This window comes from Dendrobates tinctorius, unplaced genomic scaffold, assembly GCF_039654945.1.
Source record: "Dendrobates tinctorius isolate UK_male_01 unplaced genomic scaffold, ASM3965494v1 ptg000187l, whole genome shotgun sequence".
Classification (NCBI taxonomy): Eukaryota; Metazoa; Chordata; class Amphibia; order Anura; family Dendrobatidae; genus Dendrobates; species Dendrobates tinctorius.
Window position 1 is genome coordinate 1098000 of NW_027361854.1, and position 27795 is coordinate 1125794.

The 27795-nt window shown below is 43.1% G+C and overlaps 2 protein-coding genes across 15 annotated transcripts in view; both read right to left on the minus strand.

Moving 5' to 3' along the window:
- The window catches only part of DGKA (diacylglycerol kinase alpha), a 339192-nt gene that overhangs the window by 74699 nt on the left and 236698 nt on the right, over window positions 1-27795 (minus strand). For 12 of the 14 annotated variants that reach the window (XM_073552212.1, XM_073552217.1, XM_073552211.1 and 9 more), the window contains one exon: window positions 12191-12271. The exons of the other annotated variants lie outside the window; for them this stretch is intronic. In XM_073552212.1, coding sequence (XP_073408313.1) covers window positions 12191-12271 — 81 coding nt within the window. The remainder of the gene's footprint in view (window positions 1-12190; window positions 12272-27795) is intronic. 14 annotated transcript variants of the gene reach the window in all.
- LOC141055559 (uncharacterized) lies at window positions 12467-26708 on the minus strand. The gene is made up of 3 exons (XM_073552185.1): window positions 24777-26708; window positions 24260-24615; window positions 12467-12510 (listed from the first exon to the last, which is right to left on the minus strand). The coding sequence occupies exons 1-3, from the start codon at window positions 25115-25117 to the stop codon at window positions 12467-12469; spliced, it is 741 nt and encodes a 246-aa protein (XP_073408286.1). The 5' UTR covers window positions 25118-26708.

The following is a 27795-nucleotide window of genomic DNA, read 5'->3' on the forward strand; positions in this document are numbered from 1 at the left end:
ATCGTTTTGAAATCTCTATAACTATAACAATATTGAAGAGGCCAGGAGCCATTTGGTGAGCTGCATTTCTTGCTACATGTTCACACACTTACCAGTGGAAAAGCCAAACTTCACATGCCACAAATGCAAGCTTGTGTCCCTGTTGGAGGAAAAGTTGCAAAATCTCGAAGAGAGGTTAGCTACGTTGAAGATCATTAAGGAAGGTGACGAGTTCTTAGACAGAGCAGAATTATCTCTTCATGTTACAGAAAGAGAAGAAATTCGAAGTGCACCTGAAGAAACAGAGGAATGGAATCATGTGACCCAGAGAAGCAGGAGGATCGGGAGGCAGTCAGCACCCATACTGCTCATGAACCAGTACCAGGCTCTCACGCAGGAAAACGATGAAGAAATACATCAGGATAAGACTTTGCCAACAAACAGCAACCTTGTACGCCTTCAGAGTCCTCCTGGATGGAGAAAGAAAAATGTTGTGAAGAAGAAACGGAGAGTGGTGGCCATGGGGGATTCCCTGTTGAGAGGAACAGAGGCCGCTATCTGCAGACCGGATATAACTTCAAGAGAAATGTGCTGTCTTCCAGGTGCAAAAATTAAAGATGTGTCTGACAGGATATCAGGACTCTTCAGACCTACTGATGACTACCCATTCCTGCTAATACATGTGGGGACAAATGACACAGCAAGAAATGACCTGGAAACCATCTGCAGTGACTTTGAAAACTTAGGCAAGAAAGTGAAAGAACTGGGAGCGCAGGTGGTCTTCTCTTCCATCCTCCCAGTGGATGGCCATGGAACAAGGAAGTTGAATAAGATTCTACAGGTGAACAACTGGCTACGTCAATGGTGCCATCAGCAAGGATCTGGATTTCTGGATCACAGAGTGAATTAACTATACGATGGACTACTTGCTAGAGATGGGGTGCACCTTACGAAGACTGGAAAACATGTATTTGGAAGTCGCCTTGCTACACTCATCAGGAGAGCTCTAAACTAGAACAATGTGGGAAGGGAAGCAAAAGGCCAGAAAAAGCCATACACCAGGCAAATGCTATTGAGAACTCTGCTATTAGAAGTGGAAAGGAAGAACAATGACAAAAGAATCTAAATAATAAAAATATTGGAGGAAGAGAAACCAATCACAAACTAAAATGTTTCTATATTAATGCACAAAGCATGGGCAACAAACAAGGAGAATTGGAACTACTAACACAGGAAAAGAAATATGATGTCGTTGTAATCACTGAAACTTGGTGGGACGATACACATGATTGGAATACAAGGCTAGAAGGATACAACTTATTTGCAAGAAACAGACTAGATAAGCGAGGAGGAGGTGTCGCATTGTATGTTAGAAACGCGTATATCTACACAGAGATTGAAGCTTCAGAGACCGGGAGTTCTGTGGAAACTGGGTAAGAACACAAGGACAGAACAATGGAAAGGACACCATTGTAAGCATTTACTACAGGCCGCCTGTGCAAACTGAAGATATGGATGAACTCTTTATGCATCAAATGGCCAAGTTCTCCAAAAAATATGACATAGTTGTCATGGGAGATTTCAACTATTCCAGACATTTGGTGGGAATCTCTCTCAGGCAAAACTAACAGGTTAAGGAAATTCTTATCCTCTCTTGCTGACAACTTTATCTTCCAAAAGGTAGGGGAGAAAACAAGGGGATCTGCTACCTTGGATCTAATCCTTATAAACAGGGAGGAAATGGTTGAGGAGGTAAAAGTGGCTGGGACCCTAGGAGGTAGCGACCATGCTATTTTAGAATTTTGGATAACTAGAGGAGGAAGACCTGTGAAGACTCAGACGTCAAGGTTAGATTTCAGAAAGGCAGGTTTTAAGGGATTCAGAAAGAGAATTGGAGGGATCCAATGGCTGGATATCCTTAAAGACAAAAATGTCCAGGAAGGCTGGGAAATCTTGAAAAATGAAATTCTCAATGCACAATTGTTAACAATTCCGAAAAGAGGGAAGAATAGGTAGCATTTAAGGAAACCAGGATGGATGAACACAGAACTTAAGCACATGCTAAAAAGGAAGAAAGAAATGTTTATAAAATGGAAAGAGGGAGGCATATCTAAAGAAGAATATAATGCTGTCTGCAGGGCACAAATCAGATCACTAAAGCTGACAATGAATTGAGGCTTGCAAGAGACGTCAAAAGCAATAATAAAGGATTTTGGGGATATGTCAAAAGTAAAAGAAAAGTCAAAGATGCTATAGGATTTTTACAGGATGAAAATAATGAAATGGTAAGACAGGATATTGAGAAGGCCGAACTTTTAAATTACTATTTTGCATCTGTTTTCTCTCAGAAAAGAAATGTAACATCAACTGTTCTTCACTGTCATATTGTCATGATCCATGCTGGATCAGGACTGATAAAAGCTCAGGTAACCTTTTTTTTTCCTAAGCTGTGCTTAAGGTTGGTTTTTGCTCCCCGGTCGCCATTAGGATTATTGCACTGTGGTGTCGTTTGTTCTAAGTTTCCCCCCGGTGGTGGTGAGCATCATTGCACTCTAGTTTCTTTAGTTAAGTGCACATGATTATTATGCAGGTGTGATTGCTGGCTCTGCTATAAAAGAGTCACAGGTGTTGCAATCAGTGTTGGTGATAGTGTTCATTTCAACCATCCTTGGTGGAGGAAGGATCTAGAGAGAGGTCCTGTCAGCACTGTCTTAGCCCTGGTGTGAAAGGAGTCATAGCGGATATCCTTAGCTCTGACAGAGCTTGGTGGCAGCGATTCAGGAGGAGAGCTGCATACTGGTGGTGGACTCTGTTGCCAGGAGCAAGTGCAACAGAGTAAAGCTAAGTGGTGTTTCCCTGTTTGTGTTTTTCCTTGGTGTGCATTAGAGCAGCGGTGGGGCCAGTGCCTGCACCACCCAGCTCCCTAGCAAGGGATAGGTGTAGGGTGTGCTAGGGCGACAGGCTCCTGATCGGCGCCCGATGCGGAACCGGCATAGGGAACATTAGGAGCGTTAGGGACACTGACTCAGGGGAGTACAGGAGGTCTCCATGTCCCCTTTCCCTATCGCAGGGCCCACCGTTGTAACTGTTTACCTACCCCTTGTCTTGTTTTAGTTACCGGCCTGCGAGCCGTGTCACACAGGACAGTATCATGTGCCACGTCCTGTCGTTTTAGTTACCGGCCTGCGAGCCGTGTCACACAGGATGGGTCCACGTGACACCTATTAAGGGAATAGAAGAATCCAGGATATCTATAACCAGAAAGATAGTGAGGAAACACTTAGCTAACCTAAATGAATTCAAGTCTCCAGGTCCAGATGAATTACACCCCAGAGTACATAAGGAGATAGCAGAAGACATTTTTGAACCCCTCTCTATAATCTTTGAAAATTCTTGGAGAACAGGAGAAGTCCCAGAAGACTGGAGAAGAGCAAATGTTGTTCCTAACTTCAAAAGAGGAAGAAGGTGGACCAAGGCAACTATAGGCCGGTGAGTCTGACTATACCAGGAAAGATCTGTCAACAAACTATTAAACAACATGTATGTCAGTACCTGGATAAGAATGAAGTGATTAAACAGAGTCAGCATGGGTTTGTAACTAATAAGTCATGTCAGACTAACTTAATTTCCTTCTATGATGGAATCACTGATTGGGTGAATCAGAGAAATGCTGTAGATATAGTATATCTTGACTTCAGTAAAGCATTTGACAAAGTATCTCACACAATCTTTATTGAAAAAATGACTAGGTATGGAATGGACAAGGCAACTCTTAGGTGGATTCATCACTGGCTTAGTGATCGGACCCAAAGAGTGGTCATAAATCGCTGCACATCCAGTTGGAAGAATGTCTCAAGTGGGGTACCACAGGGCTCTGTCCTGGGCCCTGTATTGTTCAACATCTTTATCAATGATTTAGATGAAGGGATTGAGGGTAAACTAATTAAATTTGCTGATGACACAAAGCTAGGAGGGATAGATAATACTAGAGATGAGAGAGAGAGGATTCAAAAAGATATAAATAAACTGGAGAAGTGGGCAGCAACTAACAGAATGGTTTTTAACAGGGAAAAATGCAAAGTACTACATCTGGGCAATAAAAATGAAAAAAGCATATACAGAATGGGAGGAATAGGGCTAAGCAACAGCACATGTGAAAAAGACTTGGGTATACTAATAGATCACAGACTGAATATGAGTCAACAGTGTGATGCAGCAGCAAAAAAGGCAAATGCAATTCTTGGGTGTATTAACAGAAGAATACAGTCTAGATCACGTGAAGTCATTATTGCCCTCTACTCCTCTTTGGTCAGACCTCTTCTGGAATACTGTGTCCAGTTTTGGGTGCCACATTTTAAAAAAGACATCAACAAACTGGAGCAAGTTCAGAAAAGAGCGACCAGAATGGTGACCGGTCTGCAAACCCTGTCTTACGAGGAAAGGTTGCATGATTTGGGAATGTTTAGCTTGCAAAGGAGAAGACTGAGAGGAGACTTAATAGCTGTCTACAAATATCTCAAGGGCTGTCACATTGTAGAAGGATCATCTTTATTCTCATTTGCACAAGGAAAGACTAGAAGCAATGGGATGAAACTGAATGGGAGGAGACACTGATTAGATATTAGAAAAAACTTTTTTTTTACAGTTAGAGTGATCCATGAGTGGAACAGGCTGCCATGAGAAGTGGTGAGTTCTCCTTCAATGGAAGTCTTCAAACAGAGGCTGGACAGACATCTGTCTGGGATGATTTAGCGAATCCTGCTTTGAGCAGGGGGTTGGACCAGATGGCCCAGGAGGTCCCTTCCAACTCTACGATTCTATGATTCTATGACCAGCGGTGCTCACGGGACGAGCGCCAGTGATCGCTGCCGGGTGTCAGCTGATTATCACAGCTGACACCTGGCACATTAACCCCCGACCCACATTAACCCCCAAACATGATTGCAGTGTATCGGGGCATAGGGAAGAATCGCGCAGGGAGGGGGCTCTCTGCGTGCATCACTAAGACCCTTGGAGCGATCTGACGCTTTACAGTAATGTCCCACATTAGGACAATATAATAAAGTTAAAAAAAAAATCATATGTAAAAATAATTTTTTTAAATTTCCAGAATAAATAAAAAAATTCCCTAATAATTCATTTTTTTTTGTAAATAAAAAAAACCAATAAAAATACACATTTAGTATCGCCGCGTCCGTAACGACCCGCCCTATAAAACTGTCCCACTAGTTAACCCCTTCAAAAAAAGGCAAAAAACAATGCCTTATCATCATACCGCCGAACAAAAAGTGCAATAACACACGATCAAAAAGACATATATAAACATGGTACTGCTGAAAACGTCATCTTGTCCCGCAAAAAACGAGCCACCATACAGAGTCATCAGCAAAAAAATAAAAAAATTATAGCTCGCAGAATAAAGCGATGCAAAAATAATTATTTTTAAGATAAAATTGTTTTTATTGTATAAAAGAGCCAAAAGCTAAAAAAATGATATAAATGAGGTATCACTGTAATCGTACTGACCCGAAGAATAAAACCGCTTTATCAATTTTACCAGATGGAGTAAATGCCCCCCCCCAAAGAAATTCATGAAATGCTGGTTTTTGTTCATTCTTCGTCCCAAAATTCAGAATAAAAAGCGATCAAAAAATGTCACCCGAAAATGGTACCAATAAAAATGTCAACTTTTCCCGCGAAAAATAATACCTCACATGACTCTGTGGGACAAAATAAGGAAAAATTATAGCTCTCAAAATGTGGTGATGCAAAAACTATTTTTACAATAAAAAGCGTCTCTTAGCGTGTGACAGCTGCCAAACATAAAAACCCACCATAAATAGTAAATCAAACCCCCCTTTATCACCCCCTTAGTTAGGGAAAAATAATAAAATTAAAAAAAAGTATTTATTTCCATTTTCCCTTTAGGGTTAGGGCTGAGATTAGGGTTATGAGTGTGTTTGGGCTAGAGTTGTAGTTAGAATTGGGGAGTTTCCACTGTTTAGGCACATCAGAGGCTCCCCAAATGCGACATGGCATCTGATCTCAATTCCAGCCAACTCTGCGTTGAAAAAGTCAAACGGTGTTCCTTCCCTTCCAAGCTCTGCTTACCCCCCACATATGGGGTATCAGCGTCCTCAGGACAAATTGCACGTAACTTTTGGGGTCCAATTTCTCCTGTTACCCTTGGGAAACTAAAAAAATTGGGGACTAAATGATCATGTTTGTGGAAAAAATATGACTTTTTTATTTTCACGCCCGGGCGTTATAAACTTCTGTGAAGCACTTGGGGGTTCAAAGTGCTCACCACACATCTAGATAAATTCCTTGGGGGGTCTAGTTTCCAAAATGGGGTCACTTGTGCGGTGTTTCCACTGTTTAAGCACATTAGGGGCTCTCCAAATGTGACATGACACCTGCAGATCATTCCATCAAAGTCTTCTTTCCAAAACATCACTACTTCCCTTCCGAGCCCAAATGTTTGCCCATACAGTAGTTTTCTCCCACATATGGGGTATCAGCCTAATCATGACAAATTGGACAACAACAATTGGGGTCCAATTTCTCATGTTACCGTTGGGAAAATAAAAAAATTGGGGACTAAAAGATCATGCTTGGGGGAAAAAATATGATTTTTTTATTTTCACAGACGGGCATTATAACCTTCTGTGAAGCACCTGGGGGTTCAAAGTGCTCACCACACATCTAGATAAGTTCCTTGGGGGTCTAGTTTGCAAAATAGGGTCATTTGTGGGGGGGGTTTCCACTGTTTAGGCACATCAGGGGCTTTCCAAACGCAATATGACGCCCGATCTCAATTCCAGCCAATTTTGCGTCAAACGGCGCTCCTTCCCTTCCGAGCTCTGCCATGCTCCCAAACAGTGGTTTACCCCCCACATATGGGGTATTAGCATACTCAGGACAAATTGCACAATAACTTTTCGGGTCCTGTTTCCCTTGGGAAAATAAAAACTGGCGGTGAAAAGATCATTTTTGTGGAAAAAGTATGATTTTATAATTTTACGGCTGTACGTTATAAACTTATGTGAAGCCCATGGGGGTTCAAAGTTCTCACCAAACATCTAGATAAGTTCCTTGTGGGGTCTAGTTTCCAAAATGGTGTCATTTCTGGGGGGTTTCCACTGTTTAGGCACATCAGGGGCTCTCCAAATGCGATATGGTGTCAAGCCAATTCTGCATTGAAAAAGTTAAACGGCGCTCATTCCCTTCCGAGCTCTGCCATGCTCCCAAACAGTGGTTTACCTCCACATATGGGGTATCAGCGTACTCAGGACAAATTGCACAATAATTTTTGGGTCTTGTTTCCCTTGGGAAAATAAAAATTGGGGGTTAAAAGATCATTTTTGTGGAAAAAATAGGATTTTTTAATTGTATGGCTGTACTTTAGAAACTTCTGTGAAGCCCTTGGGGGTTCAAAGTTCTCACCACACATCTAGATAAGTTCCTTGGGGGGTCTAGTTTCCAAAAATGGGGTCACTTGGGGGTTTCCACTCTTTAGGCACATCAGGGGCTCTCCAAGCGTGACATGTGTCCGATCTCAATTCCATCCAATTTTGCGCTGAAAAAGTCAAATGGCGCTCTTTCCCTTCCGCGATGTATGCTAATCCTGTCGGTCCGATCCAATGGGCATGGTTTCTTCACTATCCATCCCTCCTCCTAGCTCCTCTATCCCTCATCCCAGCTGCTGATAGCTGCCCTCCTGCTGTCAATTGACATGGATGACACCTCCTGCATCATCCACATAGGTGGGTGATATCGAGCCTGTGTACTATGCTCTGCTTTATTGCGGGCAGAGCTGAAAACATAAATGCGCATGTGCAGCTATGATTTAGGCCAGTGGTGGTGAATCCTGTGGCATGTGTGCAAGAGGGGGAACCCAGAGCCTTCCATGTGGGCAAGCGCGCCATCACCTCAGCACTAGCACAGTTCCGCCTCAGTGGACCGGGCCTGTAAGGGTGAGGAGCCTGGTGACGCTAGCCCCTACTTCAGCTGGATATGAATCCTCGAAAGCACATCCAGCTGAAGTGTATTGCAGAGCATAAACTTGCCACGTCTGTGCACTGCAATACAAGCTGCTGGCCAATCACAGGCCAGCAGCTGACGTCGACCTACACGTGACTGGGTGCATGGCAGTGACGTCATGTGCCCCCATTGCTTGGATGCTGAAGTCAGTTGCAAGCTACAAAAGACGTTGTGTCGCGGCGGGGGAGAGAAATGAAGGTGAGCAGGAGTGGTTGTGTTTTTTTTTCTATGCGTTAAACAACAGCGGCATCGGCAGGATGGGTGCTTGCATAACAGGATGAAGGCCATATACCAGGATGGGGGGCATATACAAACTTGGTGGATCATATACAAGGATGGGGGATAAACATGGATTGGGGAGCATATACAAGGATGAGGCAGTATATACCAGGAAGGATGGCATATACAAGGACGGGGTGGCATATACCAGGATGAGGTGCATATATCAGGATGGAGGAGCATATTTCAGGATAGAATGTATATGCCAGGGTGGGGGAGCATATACAAAAATGGGGGAAGTATACTAGAATGGGTGCAAATACCAGGACGGGGGCAAGTATACCAGGATGGGGTGCATATACCAGGATGGGGGCATGTATACCAGGAAGAAGGGCATATACCCGGATGGGGGGCATATACAAAAATGAGGGGCATATACCAGGATGTGGGGGCATATACCAGGATGTGAGGCATATACCATATTCTACTCTCACCTGCTCTCTGAATGAGTTGTTTTTCCTAAACTAAAACCTCAGTATTTAGGTTAAATTTCCGTGTTCGTACTTTGTGATAAATATGTGGGTTTTGGGTTGCTGTTTGGGCACTCTGTTTCTAAAAGGCTCGCCATCACTGATTTAGACTCTGCCCACAGTAGGGCTAAGTATAGTGCGCAGGCTTGAGCCCGCTATTTCTTTGCGCATGCGCAACATTTTGTCAGGCTATGTGGATGATGCAAGGGGAGTCAATCATGTCAATTACAGCAGGAGGACAGCTATCAGCTGCCGGGAGGAGGGATAGAGAAGCCGGGAAGAGGGATAATCCGATGAAATCACGCCCATTGGATTGGACCAAAAGGACTAAGATACAGCATGGGAGAACTTCAAAAGGTTTTTGGGGTGTATGCAGGGGGAGTCACAGGGTTATATGACCATTGGTGGACTGCAGCACAGGCGCTGATAAATTTCATAGTTTTAGTTGACACAGAACAAAACTAGTGACAGGTTCCCTTAAATTACATTTCGAACTGAGGAAATGGCAACTTGAAAACGCTTTTCTATCTTCTTATAGCCTTCTGCTTTGTGGGCCTCCACCATTTTAATTTTCAGAGTGCTAGGCAGCTGCTTAGAACCACCCATGGCTACTGTTTTTTGGCGCAAGGTTAGAGAAGGCTGGGTTTTGATAAAGCTGGGAAATTGCAATCATCTGGCCTTTCCTAACGGTGATAGTCAAGAAGCGATAACCTTAACAGGCTAATCAATATTTGAAACCTTGGTCAAAGTTATCTCAGAATACAAATCTCCATGGGTGTCCAAACTTTGGCATTGGTCCATTTTCTTTAAATTTTTAAACTGTCAAAAATGAATATATATATATATATATATATATATATATATATAGACACACACACATACACATACATATATACTGTATATATATATATATATATATATATATATATACTTTATTTTTTTTGCCTAAAATACAAAGGAAATATGTCATCTTTACCTTTGGGCCCTTTAGAAATCATTTCATCTTCAACTTGCTTAACTGTTCACAATAACAGTAATTTTAACCAGCCGTGCCTAAACTTTTACATGCCACTGTATATGCCTAAAACATTCATATTCTCAGGAAGAACTGTTTCTAGCTTACTGTTCTCCTAAACTTCTCCTTGTTGTGTGATTAGACACAGAAGAACAATCAGCCTTTTTGAAAGCTATGGATGAAATGCATTTTGTTAGCCAGTTACAAAAACCGTGTAGATGAATGCGGTCACACCACCCCATTTCTTCCTTTCCCTTATAGACAACACCCAGTGTCTTCTGTGCCAATTTGGATGAGCAGACAAGGTGAAAGTAGACTAAAAACACCCTGGGGCCAGCAATGTAAACCCTCCTCTTAGGTTTCCAGTTCTGTCAATGAGGATAGCTGTCCGATAGTAACCAGCTTTTACATCTGATGCAGATTTGTTTTCAGTGCAGATAAAAATAAGGGAAATACTATATAAAATTATAAAAGTAATAAAAGTTCATGTGCATACCTTAAACAAACAATTTTCAACACTTTCCAAACACAAACACTCAAGATACAGATGTAAAACGCACACTGAACATTGCCAACAGTTATTATGGCTGGCTTCACAGGCTGACAGATTAGGCATAAAGAGCTGTAGGCCGTATGTTTACTGAGCCACACAGAATCAATATGTGAACGGCCCTGAACCAGACTGAAGTGAAGTCATTAGAATGTGTTCACTGAGTAGATTAAGAGCCTCTAGTGTTTTCAACTGTGCGGAACGCACCGCAAATAGCAGAGACTATCGCCTAAGCTGGGACTACACGGCCATGTGATGTGGCAGCTAGAGCACTAGAGGATATGTAGTTTTCAACAGCTTCATCATCAAATCTAAATAATTTTTAGGGCTTGTACTTTGAAAGAGGCCAATGCGGGAACCTGTATGAGTCCTGAGCTGTCATGCACTGCGGTACTGGCTCTGTCTTACATACAGAAGTGACACCTCTGTACACATGTAGTCTGATGGAGCAAAGGTTTCTGCAGAGATACAGGTGCCAAAGAGGTTTCACTGACCTACATGGAAGCCCAACTATGGCTTCATAAAAAAACAAGATAGTAGTACAGCCAAAGGCATGAATTATGTGGATATGCCAGTTTTAAGCTACAAGTCTTCAGTCCCTCTAAAGGGTGACTACAGACTTGTGAATCCTCACCTCGCGTACACTGCACGCTGTGATGATTTTCTGGTGCTGACAACGGGAGAAGCGGGCATGTGACTGCAAGTATGTGATTTGCATACATGTGGTCACATGCCGACTAGATGGGTGAAATCTTGCTCAATGCAAGTGTATTGAGCGAGGCAGGATACAGTCTAGTCAGCATGTGACTGGAAGTATGCAAATCACATACTTGCTTTCACATGACAGCCCGCTCCTGGCACTGGAGAATCCTGACAATGAGCAGTATGTGCGATGTTAGGCTATGTGCACACGTAGTTTTTTGTTGTGCGGATTTTTCCGTGCGGATTTGGAAAAATCCGCAGGTAAATTCTCAGGTTAAAAGACCTGCGGTTTACCTGCGGATTAGCCCTGCGGTTTCACATCTCTACAATGGAGAAGGTGTGAAACCGCAGCAGAATCTGCACAAAGAATTGACATGCTGCGGAATTTGAACCTGCAGAAAAATCTGCAGCATGTGCACAGCGTTTTTCAGTTTACCATTGAAAACAATGGTTCTGTACAACGCACCTAAATCTCCTGCAGACCCGCAGAGCCTGAAACGCTGTGGATCCGCAGCAGAATCCGCACTGTGTGCACATAGCCTAAGGATTCACAAGTCTGCAGTCACCTAGAGTAAAGGTACTGTCACACTTAGCGATGTACCAGCGATCCCGACCAGCGATATGACGCCGTCAGGATCGCTGGTACATCGCTAAGTGGTCGCTAGTGAGCTGCCACACAGGCAGATCTCACCAGCGACATCACTGGGGACGAGGGTCGCTACTAACCTGTCACACTAGGCGATCCTGCGTCCTCCCGCCCGGCTCGTCGCTCGTCTCTCCACAGGAAGCGCCGCAGGAAGCTGACGACGAGAAGCGGTCCTGAACGTTCTCGCGCGATCAGCGATAACTAGCGGGGGAGCCGGTCGTAGGTAAGTATCAGACACAGCGATGTCGCCAGCAATATCGCTATAAGGTCACAAGTTATAGCATTATTGCCAGCGATATCGCTTAGTGTGACAGTACCTAAACTGTAGGCTTGCAGCTTAAGACTGGACAACCTCTTTAAAATCTAAATTTTATGGTCATCACTTTGGACAAAAGAATCAGAATTTTGCAAAGCTCCTGTGAAAAGCCCTGCATATGCAAATCTTTGTGGTGACCGAAAAAAGGGAAAATATGCTAAATAAAAAGTAACTAAAAGAAGCTACTTACAAGCAAGTTTGTCCTCCGCTGTACCGCCTTCCAGCAAGGAAAAATAACAGGAAACATCATTCAGACTGACACGACCACTTTCTGCCAAGTGAAAAACAGCATATGGAATCATAAGAAGAGGACAGAAACTTGTTTTTTCAGAAAAGTAAGCATTATGCTTTTGTCTTTATGTGAAATTGATGAAGCCCATAAGAAAGATTATCACTAGAGGAGTAGATACACTTATTAATTGCGGTGTGGTTAGTAAATATCATCTGAAATGCCTTTACGTCCTCTCTAACAGGACACTACAAACACCTTGCTTTCTATGGAAATGCATACTGTAATATAATATTCACAAAGGATGTGTCAAAAATAACTTAATAGCCAAAAACACAAATATGAAATTGATGGGGAGTGATACCGGTCTTAAGTGTGTCTTCCAACACAACATAATATCGCAAGCAACAGTCACAAAGTGAAGAGAAGACAAAGGACCGGCGTAGTGCAAAAATCCACAAGCTGCAGAGACAATCCCATTCAGTCCTATGAAGGAGATTTTCATGCTATCGTGTTAACAGATCCGTACTACAGGAGATAAATGCCTCTTTTTTTATGATGACCAGAGATTAACACAAAAGCCTTATTTCATCCTTAGAAAATTATACATTATTTATGCACAGCACAACTGCCAGAATAATATCTGTCGGCGAGTTCATGGATTTTGGTCACATTGGGTCCAGGTGTTTTATTTAATAATTGCTATTCTAAGGACACTAGGGCTAGACTCTAAGGTTATGATTTTAGAGGGGAGGTAGGCAAACATCCCAGAGGTGCCTTTGAATCCCCATTCCTAATTTGGGAAGTCAGTGCTTAATTCATTAGGCCACTAGGATTAGACCAGGGCCTGGCTTCCTAAACCAGGGACTGTGGGGTCAAATCCTATCTCCTCTCTTAAAGCCAATTACAGTACTGAACACAATAATTATAATTCATCTGAAAAGGGCAGAAAATTATGAGGTGAACCACTACTCCGACAACCCCTTCTTAATTAATATATTCCCAAGTGTAACATAAAAATAATACATACTCTTCTCACACACCGGCACCTCGCCAGCAATGTCGGTGCTGGGTCTCCCCGGGTTTGTGTGACATTGAACTGCCACCGGAGCACTGCAGCCAATCAATGGCCACTAATGAGCTGTAGTTCTCACAATTCTTTCATATGTGCAAGTTCTGTCCAAAGGAAATGTGAGCAAACCGGCACATGCATGACCACTGATTGGCTGTAGTGCTCACATGACATAATAATGTCACGCAAGCCCTGGGGGAGCCAGCAACGGCATCACTGGACCTGCACCAGGGCAGGAGGGGAGTATGAGTTATTTTCATTTTACACTTGAGGATAAACTGTTTAAGAAGGGGTTGTCCGAGTAGTGGACAACCCATTAAATCTAATGCTTAACTGCTATGTCTTCTTTAAAAAAGCAAATCCACCATTATTTTAAAATTTGTAACAGTGCATCTAAAGTGAACGATGAAGCAACTCTGCTCTTGCATCAAATTACCTATTGTTCTGTGTATGCAGCTCCTATGCAAGTATATGCATTTCCATTGCAATAGACAAACTTGTATAGTTTGATCTTGCACTCACATATTTCCATCTGTCCCATACTTTTTGTTCTTAACTTCTGAATGTATATTACAAAACATAAGACATTTTTCATAGAAAGTTGCTTAACTTTACATTTTAAATGCATTGATAAATAAATGTAGAACATGCAAAGCTCAGTAAAAAGATTTTATTCCACTTGAAGGTTTGAGATGTAATGTGGGTACAACACAATGACACACACTGTACTACTGGCTTCAATGCCCCATAGTATCATAGACTGGCAGACGGCCACCACCATAGCACCCGCACACATCCTACTACATCAAAAGCTAGAGCGCTTAGTAACCGTTCAAAGGGCCTCTAATAATAAGAGCTACCCCACTTAATGAGGGAGACACAAAAGGGCCCTGTTAGGCTGGTTTCACATTTGCGTTTTTTTGCGCTGGAAAAAAACGCATACGTGCGCATGCGTTTTTTCCCCTATATTTAACATGGGTGCGCATACCTGCGCGCTGGCATGCGCACGTATGCGATTTTCATGCGCTGCGTTTTTTTGGGGTGTGCGTTTGTATTTTCCAGACGCAGCATGTTGCATTTTTTGGCCCTGCAAAAAAGCGCATGCGCACGTATGCGCACGTTTTGCGCTAAAAATGGCCATTATAGCCTATGGATGCGCATACGTGCGCACTGGCATGCGCATGTAAGCGTTTTTTTAGCGCTGCGTTTTTTTGGTGGTGTCCACTTGTTGTACTAGTTATAATCTTCTAAAGTCAAAAAAAAAAGTCTATATAAAGGAGGTGCCTGCCAAAACTCTGCCACTACTACACTGACAGATTGGAGAGCAGACAGTCAACAAGGAACCCATCTTCTATCATCGAAGAATGTGAGTATATTACATTATATGCCTGTCCTTTTAAATTATGTATGTACTAATGATTTTTATTATTTTTAAATGCAGTATGTCTTCAGAATCCGAGTATTCCCCATCGCGGCAGGAATTGGCGCAAGCAGACCGTGAGGTGATTATTTTCGTGCATCTGGTAAGTATATCTGCTGCTTCTCCAAATCTCTTACGTTTTTTTCAACTTTTTTAAGACATCGTCATCATCATCTTCTGCGGACGGGACTAGTGAGGGCGAAGAGCAGGAGCAGCGAAGCCAAGTCCCGGTGGTGATACGGAATGTATGTATCAAATGATTTGTAATGTTCTTTATTTTTTATCTTCTATTTTTACTCTTTTTTATGTTTCTTTTTTTGTAACTTTTTATTCAATTTAAATTTGATTATTCTAATGAATGTGTTTTGTCTAGGTTCCACAACGGGATGAAGACGTCTACCTGGATAATGAGCAGCTCATCAGCCTGGTCCAGGAGCGTTCGCCGTTGTGGGACAGCCGTGACCGGCTGCACAAGGACATTGTGGTGACCCGGCGGCTATGGAATGAGGTGGCCGCAGCGTTGATGGATGGCTGGGACAGCGCCACAGCATCCTCCAAAAAGGCGTTTAGTGAGTATTTCCCTGCTCTGTATTGTGCCGCAGTGACTGTTGTCCTTGACGGCACTGTTGGGTTTCGTGCTAGGCATATTCTAGCAGGAAACCCAACAGTGTCATCGGGGTCATAGAATCATAGAATCATAGAATCGTAGAGTTGGAAGGGACCTCCTGGGCCATCTGGTCCAACCCCCTGCTCAAAGCAGGATTCGCTAAATCATCCCAGTCAGATGTCTGTCCAGCCTCTGTTTGAAGACTTCCATTGAAGGAGAACTCACCACTTCTCGTGGCAGCCTGTTCCACTCATTGATCACTCTAACTGTCAAAAAGTTTTTTCTAATATCTAATCTGTGTCTCCTCCCATTCAGTTTCATCCCATTGCTTCTAGTCTTTCCTTGTGCAAATGAGAATAAAGTTGATCCTTCTACAATGTGACAGCCCTTTAGATATTTGTAGACAGCTATTAAGTCTCCTCTCAGTCTTCTCTTTTGCAAACTAAACATTCCCAAATCCTGCAACCTTTCCTCATAAGACAGGGTTTGCAGACCGGTCACCATTCTGGTCGCTCTTTTCTGAACTTGCTCCAGTTTGTTGATGTCTTTTTTAAAATGTGGTGCCCAAAACTGGACACAATATTCCAGATGAGGTCTGACCAAAGAGGAGTAGAGGGAAATAATGACTTCACGTGATCTAGACTGTATGCTTCTGTTAATACATCCTAGAATTGCATTTGCCTTTTTTGCTGCTGCATCACACTGTTGACTCATATTCAGTCTATGATCTATTAGTATACCCAAGTCTTTCTCACATGTGCTGTCACTTAGCCCTATTCCTCCCATTCTGTATATGCTTTTTTCATTTTTATTGCCCAGATGTAGTACTTTGCATTTCTCCCTGTTAAAAACCATTCTGTTAGTTGCTGCCCACTTCTCCAGTTTATTTAAATCTTTTTGAATCCTCTCTCTCTCTTCTCTAGTATTAGCTATCCCTCCTAGCTTTGTGTCATCAGCAAATTTAATCAGTTTACCCTCAATTCCTTCATCTAAATCATTGATAAAGATGTTGAACAATACAGGGCCCAGGACAGAGCCCTGTGGTACCCCACTTGAGACATTCTTCCAACTGGATGTGCAGCCATTTACGACCACTCTTTGGGTCCGATCACTAAGCCAGTTATGAATCCACCTAACAGTTGCCTTGTCCATTCCATACTTAGTCATTTTTTCAATAAGGATTGTATGAGAGACTTTGTCAAATGCTTTGCTGAAGTCAAGATATACTATATCTACAGCATTTCCTTGATCCACCCAATCAGTGATACCGTCATAGAAGGAAATTAAGTTAGTCTGACATGACTTAGTAGTTACAAACCCATGCTGACTCTGCTTAATCACTTCATTCTTATCCAGGTATTGACATACATGTTGTTTAATAATTTGTTCAAAGATCTTTCCTGGTATAGAAGTCAGACTCACCGGCCTATAGTTGCCTGGGTCCACCTTCTTCCCCTTTTTGAAGATAGGAGCAACATTTGCTCTTCTCCAGTCCTCTGGCACTTCTCCTGTTCTCCAAGAATTTTCAAAGATTATGGAGAGGGGTTCAAAAATTTCTTCTGCTATCTCCTTCAGTACTCTGGGGTGTAATTCATCTGGACCTGGAGACTTGAATTCATTTAGGTTAGCTAAGTGTTTCCTCACTATCTTTCTGTTTATAGATATCCTGGATTCTTCTATTCCCTTAATAGGACTGTGAATAACAGTTGATGTTACATTTCCTTTCTGAGAGAAAACAGATGCAAAATAGGAATTTAAAAGTTCAGCCTTCTCAACATCCTGTCTTACCATTTCATCATTTTCATCCTGTAAAAATCCTATAGCATCTTTGACTTTTCTTTTACTTTTGACATATCCCCAAAATCCTTTATTATTGCTTTTGACATCTCTTGCAAGCCTCAATTCATTTTCAGCTTTAGATAATCTGATTTGTGCCCTGCAGGTTCTGCAGACAGCATTATATTCTTCTTTAGATATGTCTCCCTCTTTCCATTTTATAAACATCTTTTTTTTCCTTTTTAGCATGTGCTTAAGTTCTGTGTTCATCCATCCTGGTTTCCTTAAATGCTTCCTATTCTTCCCTCTTTTCGGAATTGTTAACAACTGTGCTTTGAGAATTTCATTTTTCAAGATTTCCCATCCCTCCTGGACATTTTTGTCTTTTAGGATATCCAGCCATTGGATCCCTCCAATTCTCTTTCTGAATCCCTTAAAATCTGCCTTTCTGAAATCTAACCTTGACGTCTGAGTCTTCACAGGTCTTCCGCCTCTAGTTATCCAAAATTCTAAAATAGCATGGTCGCTACCTCCTAGGGTCCCAGCCACTTTTACCTCCTCAACCATTTCCTCCCTGTTTATAAGGATTAGATCCAAGGTAGCAGTTCCCCTTGTTTTCTCCCTTACCTTTTGGAAGATAAAGTTGTCAGCAAGAGAGGATAAGAATTTCCTTGACCTGTTAGTTTTGCCTGAGAGAGATTCCCAACAAATGTCTGGATAGTTGAAATCTCCCATGACAACTATGTCATATTTTTTGGAGAACTTGGCCATTTGATGCATAAAGAGTTCATCCATATCTTCAGCTTGCACAGGCGGCCTGTAGTAAATGCCTACAATGGTGTCCTTTCTATTGTTCTGTCCTTGTATTCTTACCCAAACAGTTTCCACAGAACTCCCAGTCTCTGAAGCTTCAATCTCTGTGCAGATATACGTGTTTCTAACATACAATGCGACACCCCCTCCTCGTTTATCAAGTCTGTTTCTTGCAAATAAGTTGTATCCTTCTAGTCTTGTATTCCAAATCATGTGTATTGTCCCACCAAGTTTCAGTGATTCCAATGACATCATATTTCTTTTCCTGTGTTAGTAGTTCCAATTCTCCTTGTTTGTTGCCCATGTTTTGTGCATTAGTATAGAAACATTTTAGTTTGTGATTGGTTTCTCTTTCTCCAATATTTTTATTAATTAGATTCTTTCGTCTTTGTTCTTCCTTTCCACTTCTAATAGCAGAGTTCTCAATAGCATTTGTCAGGTGTATGGCTTTTTCTGGTCTTTTGCTTCCCTTCCCATGTTGTTCTAGTTTAAAGCTCTCCTTACAAGTGTAGCAAGGTGACTTCCAAATACATGCTTTCCAGTCTTCGCAAGGTGCACCCCATCTCTAGCAAGTAGTCCATCGTATAAGTAGTTCACTCCGTGATCCAGAAATCCAAATCGTTGCTGACGGCACCATCGACGTAGCCAGTTGTTCACCTGCAGAATCTTATTCCACCTCCTTGCTCCATGGCCATCCACTGGGAGGATGGAAGAGAAGACCACCTGCGCTCCCAGTTCTTTCACTTTCTTGCCTAAGTCTTCAAAGTCTCTGCAGATGGTTTCCAGGTCGTTTCTTGCAGTGTCATTTGTCCCCACATGTAGTAGCAGGAATGGGTAGTCATCTGTAGGTCTGAGGAGTCCTGCTATCCTGTCAGACACATCTTTAATTTTTGCACCTGGAAGACAGCACATTTCTCTTGAAGTTATATCCGGTCTGCAGATAGCGGCCTCTGTTCCTCTCAACAGGGAATCCCCCATGACCACCACTCTCCGTTTCTTCTTCACAACATTTTTCTTTCTCCATCCAGGAGGACTCTGAAGGCGTACAAGGTTGCTGTTTGTTGGCAAAGTCTTATCCTGATGTATTTCTTCATCGTTTTCCTGCGTGAGAGCCTGGTACTGGTTTCTGAGCAGTATGGGTGCTGACTGCCTCCTGATCCTCCAGCTTCTCTGGGTCACATGTCTCCATTCCTCTGTTTCTTCAGGTGCACTTCGAATTTCTTCTCTTTCTGTAACATGAAGAGATAATTCTGCTCTGTCCAAGAACTCTTCACCTTCCTTAATGATCTTCAACGTAGCTAACCTCTCTTCGAGATTTTGCAACTTTTCCTCCAACAGGGACACAAGCTTGCATTTGTGGCATGTGAAGTTTGGTTTTTCCACTGGTAAATCTGTGAACATGTAGCAAGAAATGCAGCTCACCAAATGGCTCCTGGCCTCTTCCATCTTCCATCCGGCGTGCGGTCTACAGTGACTGCTTTGAGTATTGTATTGCTACATTGTGCCGCAGTGACTGTTGTCCTTGACGGCACTGTTGGGTTTCGTGCTAGGTGTATTCTAGCAGGAAACCCAACAGTGTCATCGGGGTCTACAGTGACTGCTTTGAGTATTGTATTGCTACATTGTGCCGCAGTGACTGTTGTCCTTGACGGCACTGTTGGGTTTCGTGCTAGGTGTATTCTAGCAGGAAACCCAACAGTGTCATCGGGGTCTACAGTGACTGCTTTGAGTATTGTATTGCTACATTGTGCCGCAGTGACTGTTGTCCTTGACGGCACTGTTGGGTTTCGTGCTAGGTGTATTCTAGCAGGAAACCCAACAGTGTCATCGGGGTCTACAGTGACTGCTTTGAGTATTGTATTGCTACATTGTGCCGCAGTGACTGTTGTCCTTGACGGCACTGTTGGGTTTCGTGCTAGGTGTATTCTAGCAGGAAACCCAAGAGTGTCATCGGGGTCTACAGTGACTGCTTTGAGTATTGTATTGCTACATTGTGCCGCAGTGACTGTTGTCCTTGACGGCACTGTTGGGTTTCGTGCTAGGTGTATTCTAGCAGGAAACCCAACAGTGTCATCGGGGTCTACAGTGACTGTTTTGAGTATTGTATTGCTACATTGTGCCGCAGTGACTGTTGTCCTTGACGGCACTGTTGGGTTTCGTGCTAGGTGTATTCTAGCAGGAAACCCAACAGTGTCATCGGGGTCTACAGTGACTGCTTTGAGTATTGTATTGCTACATTGTGCCGCAGTGACTGTTGTCCTTGACGGCACTGTTGGGTTTCGTGCTAGGTGTATTCTAGCAGGAAACCCAACAGTGTCATCGGGGTCTACAGTGACTGTTTTGAGTATTGTATTGCTACATTGTGCCGCAGTGACTGTTGTCCTTGACGGCACTGTTGGGTTTCGTGCTAGGTGTATTCTAGCAGGAAACCCAACAGTGTCATCGGGGTCTACAGTGACTGCTTTGAGTATTGTATTGCTACATTGTGCCGCAGTGACTGTTGTCCTTGACGGCACTGTTGGGTTTCGTGCTAGGTGTATTCTAGCAGGAAACCCAACAGTGTCATCGGGGTCTACAGTGACTGCTTTGAGTATTGTATTGCTATATTGTGCCGCATTGACTGTTGTCCTTGACGGCACTGTTTTTTTTTTAACAACAGTGGACAAAGTCCGAACACGTTGGCGTTCGATCAAGGACCGCTTCAACAGTGATGTTCGTGCTGAGGGCCAGGTTCGCAGTGGATCTGTGTCAAGGACCAGAACTAGATACCGTCACTATCACGCGTTGCAGTTCCTAAGACCGGTCCTTGCCACAAGATCGTAAGTATTATAAATTTTGGGGTTTTATTTTTATTAATCTGTGTTTTTCTAATCCACAGCTGATGCTTCTTGTAAAGGCATGGTAGTAATGATTTTCCTTTCTTCCACAGCACCTGGAGCAGCACCCTGCAACCTGGCCCTGGAGCGGTCCTTCCTCGGACGTCCTCTGACCCGTCCCAGCCATCCGACAGCCAGGAAGCACCTTGCAGGTCAACCACACACACAGCTGGTGACCAGGAAGCTGGGCCATCAGGTGTTCCCCTGTCCCAGGTCTCTGCCACTGGTTATGCGGGCACTACCCGCCAGCGGCAGAGGGCCTTGGACCGGAATGTCTTGCCCGAGTTTATGCATTTGAGCGAGGCCTTTAATTCCAGCCTCAAGTCACTGTCCGACAGAGTTGAAAGCGGTTTTGCACTCATGGAACGTGGTTTTAACCACTTTGAACACCGCTTCAATTCTGTAGAACAGCGCCTCGACCGTCTGGAGGCCGACCTCAACAGACCAGCACACCATTTTTTTAGTAAGATTGAAAAGGGCATGGCGGAACACCTTAGTCCTGAGCAACAGCTGAATGTGCTGCAGGCCTGCAACAATGCTTTCTTGCAGGCTATGCAGCATAATCGGTACGGTCAGCAGTCAGTGGTGTCATTTCCACCTGTGCCACCATTGACTCGCTTCACCTCACTACCGACTTGTGCTGCATACCACTGCACGGACACCTCTATTCAAAGCCAGGACACCCACCGTTACACCACCACAAGTCTGAGTGCAGCTGGTCACTTCACCGACACCACCATGGCAAGCGCTGCTCCTGTCTGGAGCACCACCGCCACTCCCATGCATGCGTGGAGCTCAGCCACCACTAGGCAAACATGGAACAGCCCTGCCGCTACAACAACATGTAGTAGCCCTGCCACCACCACTCTGCAAACCTGGACCATCACTGCCGCCACCAGTCCTCCTGCAAGGACGAGCACTGACAACGAAGAGCAGCAGCAGCAGCCACCTCAGCAGCAGCAGCCACCTCAGCAGCAGCCACCTCAGCAGCAGCAGCCACCTCAGCAGCAGCAGCAGCCACCTCAGCAGCAGCAGCAGCCACCTCAGCAGCAGCAGCAACCACCTCAACAGCAGCAGCAGCCACCTCAGCAGCAGCAGCAGCCACCTCTGCAGCAGCCGCCACCTCAGCAGCAGCAGCAGCCACACCAGCAGACGGGGGACCTACATTCAATATTTGCCCCTAGTTCAAGGCGAAATCTATCAAGGCGGGCATTGGGCCAAAGTCGGTCCAGGCACACAAGCCTACGGCGACATGCCATTACAACTAATGTACCTGAACAGATTTCCTCTCCTCCAAGTGTTCCTAGTTTAATTCCCTTAACTGGACTACCTTCCCCCACAAGTTTTGTTGCCCCTTCCCCTCAAACACCGTCTTCAACTGCAATTGTTGCATATTCCCTGCACACCCCCAAATTGAAACCATCTGCCCCCAAACGCCGGAAAAAATAATTTTTTGGTTTATTTTTGTGATTAAAAATAAATTTACATTTGTGGTTCACCATTACAAAGTTTCATTAATGTTGTTTGCGCCGCTCACACACACTGATGGGTAAATACATGTTAAAAACCAACCCAAGGCCTAGTATAGTCATATGTGAAATAACACGGACTAGTATAGTCATACCAAGGCCTAGTGTAATAACTCGAGTTTTACCAACTTGGATCTGGTTTCATGAAAAACAAACTGTTGAAACTTGTCTTAAAAATAAGTTTCTTTCTAGTTTCACCAGTTTGTTTTTTGTGAAACAAGATGCTAGTTGTTAAAAATCGAGTTATTACAGTAGGCCTTGGTATGACTATACTAGGCCATGGTATTTCACATATTACTATACTACTAGCCCCAAGGCCTACTATACTCATATTTGAAATACCACGGCCTAGTGTAGTCATTACAAGGCCTAGTGTAATAAGTTTTACCAACTAGAATCTGGTTTCATGAAAAACAAACTGTTGAAACTTGTCAAGTTTCACCAGTTTGTTTTTCGTGAAACAAGATCCTAGTTGGTAAAAATCGAGTAGGCATTTGGTATTACTATACTAGGCCGTGGTATTTCACATATTACTATACTACTAGCCCCAAGGCCTACTATACTCATATTTGAAATACCACGGCCTAGTGTAGTCATTCCAAGGCCTAGTGTAATAACTCTAGTTTTACCAACTCGAATCTGGTTTCATGAAAAACAAACTGTTGAAACTTGTCTAAAAAATAAGTTTCGTTCTAGTTTCACCAGTTTGTTTTTTGTGAAACAAGATGCTAGTTGTTAAAAATCGAGTTATTACAGTAGGCCTTGGTATGACTATACTAGGCCGTGGTATTTCACATATTACTATACTACTAGCCCCAAGGCCTACTATACTCATATTTGAAATACCACGGCCTAGTGTAGTCATTACAAGGCCTAGTGTAATAAGTTTTACCAACTAGAATCTGGTTTCATGAAAAACAAACTGTTGAAACTTGTCAAGTTTCAACAGTTTGTTTTTCGTGAAACAAGATCCTAGTTGGCAAAAATCGAGTAGGCCTTGGTATGACTATACTAGGCCGTGGTATTTCACATATGACTATACTAGTAGGCCCAAGGCCTACTATACTCATATTTGAAATACCACGGCCTAGTATAGTCATTCCAAGGCCTAGTGTAATAACTTGTAAGTTGGAATGGAGCAGATTACATTCATCCACTCAATGCTGACTTGTATTCCCCATGGACTTTCATTGGGGTTGGGTTTTGAGGGTTGTGTTTTGAGAAAATCACATACTTTTTTTTCAACTAGTTGCACAATTTTCTCTTGAAAAAAATTGGTTTCCTGATTCCTGGCCTGCAGCTTTGCTCGTTCCAATATATTTTTATTTAATTGGAGTTTAAAAAATATAGTGCACTCAGTAATGGTATCAAATAAGGTTTTTTATTACCATAAACAAACAAAAACATTACACCATTTCATCTTGCCAGTGCACCCGTCCTACATCAGAAATAAAGTAGGCCGCAAATTGGTCCCTCATTTGGCCAACTTCAACGGATGACCTGAGAGTGTGCTGAGTGAATTCAGGCAATGGGTTAGGAGCATCATCGTCCAGTTCAAAGGTCGGGTGCTCTTTAGCCATCACAAAGCTATGTAGAACCACACAGGCCTTCACCACCTCATCGACTGTTTCAAGTTTAAGATTAATGGCCGTGCCCAGAATTCGCCATCTGGAGACAAGAATCCCAAAAGCACACTCGACAGTTCTTCTGGCCCTGGTCAGCCTGTAATTAAATATTTTTTTTGGTGTGGTCCAAGTCCCGGCTGGAGTAGGGTTTCAGTAAGTTTCCGCACATTTGAAAAGCCTCATCGCCAACCATTACAAAGGGCAGTGGCGGAGCTTCGGTGTGAGGAAGAGGCCGTGGCATAGGGAAATTAAATTGGTTGCCATACAACCTCCGGCCCATGTCTGAGTTTTTAAAAGCCTGTGAGTCATTACCACGGCCAAATGCTCCAATGTCCACTGCTACAAACATACATCCGGCATCCGCAATCGCCATGAGTACTATTGAAAAGTACTTTTTGTAATTATAGTACTCAGATCCCGTTCTTTGGGGTTTGATGATCCGTATGTGTTTACCATCAACAGCTCCCAAACAGTTGGGAAAATTGCATACTGTCCAGAATTTGTCAGCAATTTCCATCCACTTTTCAGCGGTGGGCAGGGGCATAAATTCTGGACAAAGAACATTCCAGAGAGCCCGGCAGGTGTCAGCAACAATTCCAGACAAGGTAGAGATTCCAATACGGTACTGGAAGTGTAGTGAAGATAGGGTTTCTCCAGTCGCCAGGAATCTGTGAACAGACAAAGAAGTAAAATTAATATTTATGTATATTATTTTAAAAAACTATAAAATAAAATATTAGTACATTCACGAAAACTAATTACCCAAGGTTTTGAATACTAAATTTAAAAAAAAAACATCAGCCCGCACCCCTTGGTTTTTAAAACATACCGTAATGTCACCAGTAGCCGTTCCTCAGGAGGAATCGCACGACGGAGCTGTGTGTCCTGTCTCCGGATGGATTGTTGTACACGAGCAAGCAAATCCATGAAACTTTCGTGGGACATCCGGATATAATCTGTAAATTTCTCCGGGTTTGACTGGAGCTCGCTGTAGAGGGTGTGGTATGCCCCACGGCTCTCCCGGAGTTCAACAATCGGATGTATCCACATACGCCGCCGTCTTCGCTGCCTCTCTCTCTTCCTTTGTTCATGGCAAGCAACTGCATACGCCTGAGCCATCGCGATGTCCAAATCCAAGTTGAAGTGAAAACTCTTCCAGCGCAGATCCATGGTCACGAGAAGAATCAAGTAAATGTGAAGAATACTGTAGACAGGGTCTATATATTAACATACCACACCCACAATGAAGTCCCATTGGTCTTGTGTGTTGTTGAATGGTTGTTTTTTCTTTTTTGTGGGGTTTTTCCAAAATCTGTAAAAAAACGCAAACACACAAAAAACGCATACAAACGCACAAAAACGCTGCGTTTTTTTCCTGCATGCGCATAGAAATGCTTGAAAAAAACGCAGCGTTTGTATGCATTTGTATGCGTTTTTTTAATGCGTTTTTTTGCGGGAAAAACGCGCTGCAAAAAAAAGCAAGTGTGAAACTAGCCTTACCACCAGAATCCGAGTTGTGCACATGTACACTAAACAATTTACCAGCAAGGATAACATTAAAGGGAAGCGGTCATCAGGATTCACTCCTATGAGCTGATAACAGTACTGCATGTGTCTTATAATATTATTCCCTATCATCCCGATGATTTAAGGAAAGTTTTCTGCTTTTTGGCAAAAATCATCATTTGATGTTGTGGTGCCACATATGCCAATTACCAGGACTGTTCCAAGAGGCGTGCACTCAGCAAAGTATGGTCACTCCCCTTTTGGAAAACAACATATTATATATATATATATATATATATATATATATATATATATATATATACACAAAAGGAAGACTGCACATCCAAAAAAATCACACTTTATTATAAACCAAAAAAAGAGAACAAATAAAACACACAGATTATAAACAGTTAAGAACACCAAAAGGTGAGTATAAGATATCTCAGCCCAAAATAATGGGCAAAAATAAACCACATCCTCAAACCAAAAGAATGGGAACAGACATGAAGTTGGAACATGCAAAAATCAAAATACAATACCCCCAATAATAATAATGTAATACAAGTAAAAAAACATTTGAAGAATGGGTGTGCAATAAATATGATGGTTTCCAGGCTAAGGGCATGCTCCCACTTAAAAAGTGGATTGCATTCATACCAGTTTATTCCTATGCTTGCATTCTCAATGGTGTTTTTTCCATATTTTGATCAAATTGCGATTGGGCAGAAAACAAAACGTTGCATGCACCCATATAAGTCTATGGGTGTGTGCGAAACATCAAATTGCACTCAAAAAGCACCTGAGTGCAATGCAATTCCCATGGATGCCGGCAACATAGGAGATAGGGAAATTAATTTCTCTGTCTCCTCCGCAGCTGTGCTCCGATTCGCTCCTGCGATAGGATCGGAGCACAGAGCACTGATGCCGCAGTCATTCGCATATAGCATCCGATGCTTTTATATTGGATGTGGTACCCTAATGTGACTCCCCCCTAGAAGGGATGATAAGAGGATAAGAAAAGAAGAAACTGCTAGAGGTGTGCAGCAGCAGCGATACTGGTCAAGATAGAAACACTATTCATGGTAGAAAAATGGAGTAAAAAATGCTGCGAATAATAATAACATCATCCCATAGGCAAAAAAGAAGATAAAAAAGCAAATTTAGCCAACCATATCTGGAAACAAGGAGAAGATATTATTATTATTTGCAGCGATTTGACCAATATTGCTGTTGCTGCTACACACCTCTAGCAGTTTCTTCCTTTCTTATTCTCTCATCCTCCCTTTTAGGCTCCGAGACATCATATTAGGGGTATTGTTTTTTTTTTATTTTGCATGCTCCAGCTTCATATCTGTACCTATTTTTTTTTTTTTATTTGAGGACGTGGTTTATTCTTGCTCATTATCTTGGGCTGAGATATGTTAACATATACATCTTTGGTGTTTTTAATTTTTTTTCAATTGTTGTGTTAAATTTGTTCTTTTTTTCATAACAAAGTCTCATTTTTTGGGGATGAACAGTATTCCTTTTGGCAAATTTATCATTTTGACTGCTGCAACTTATTTTTTTTCCAGTCTCTCCCCTTTTATCGATATCCCACCCATAGAGGCAGAGGTGTCGCTCATGACCCAGCCCAGCCTTCTCCACATTCTCTCGGTGCTCTATGTCTAGTAACAGATGTGCCTCCGGGCATGCCCTGGAAGGGACGCACAGTGATTCCCAGCGAGCAGTGGCACATAGGCAAGAGATCATTACATATGTCTGAATTCACATCTGTTACTGTGACTGTCACAACTCTGGTGGCGTGGTATTAGCAGGAGGGGAGAAACTGTATATCGTGACTTTTGGACTAGTCCTGATAATTAGCATATGTGGTGCCACCAGTGGCGGATTATAATGAGGTCAATCTGGGCGGTAGCCCAGGGCCCAGTGGTGCGGGGGGGCCCACCAGTCCAAGGAAAATTGCCCCATTATAATCCGCCACCATAGCGCCACGCTCCCCCCATGCACCGACCCCTTCCTCCCCCTCCCAGATCCACCGGCCACCGCAGCGCCAGCCTCTCACTAATAAATCCCTGCTCTGTGCGCACAGGACCTGTGATGAGGTCACAGAAGGGGAGGAGTCAGGGGTTACATGATCAGGGGCCCTTCAGTGGATCATGTGAGCCCTGTGTGTATATAGCTGAACCGTGTGTTTACGGAGCGGAGCCGCATGTGTACGAGGTGTACAGAGCGGAGCTGCACATGTAAGGGGTGTGCGGAGCCGCGCTTGTGCGAGGTGTACGGAGCAGAGCCGCGTGTGTGTACGAGGTGTACGGAGCGAAGCCGCATGTGTGTACGAG

Bases quoted from the DNA above. Each gene is read 5' to 3' on its own strand.
- LOC141055559 (XM_073552185.1), bottom strand. From the start codon at position 25,117: ATGGATCTGCGCTGGAAGAGTTTTCACTTCAACTTGGATTTGGACATC. The intron at 24,616-24,776 runs GTATGTTTTAAA...GTCTGTTCACAG, and splicing joins CGGCTACTGGTGACATTACG to ATTCCTGGCGACTGGAGAAA. The intron at 12,511-24,259 runs GTAATGACTCAC...ATTATATTACAG, and splicing joins CATTGGAGCATTTGGCCGTG to TATGCATTTCCATAGAAAGC.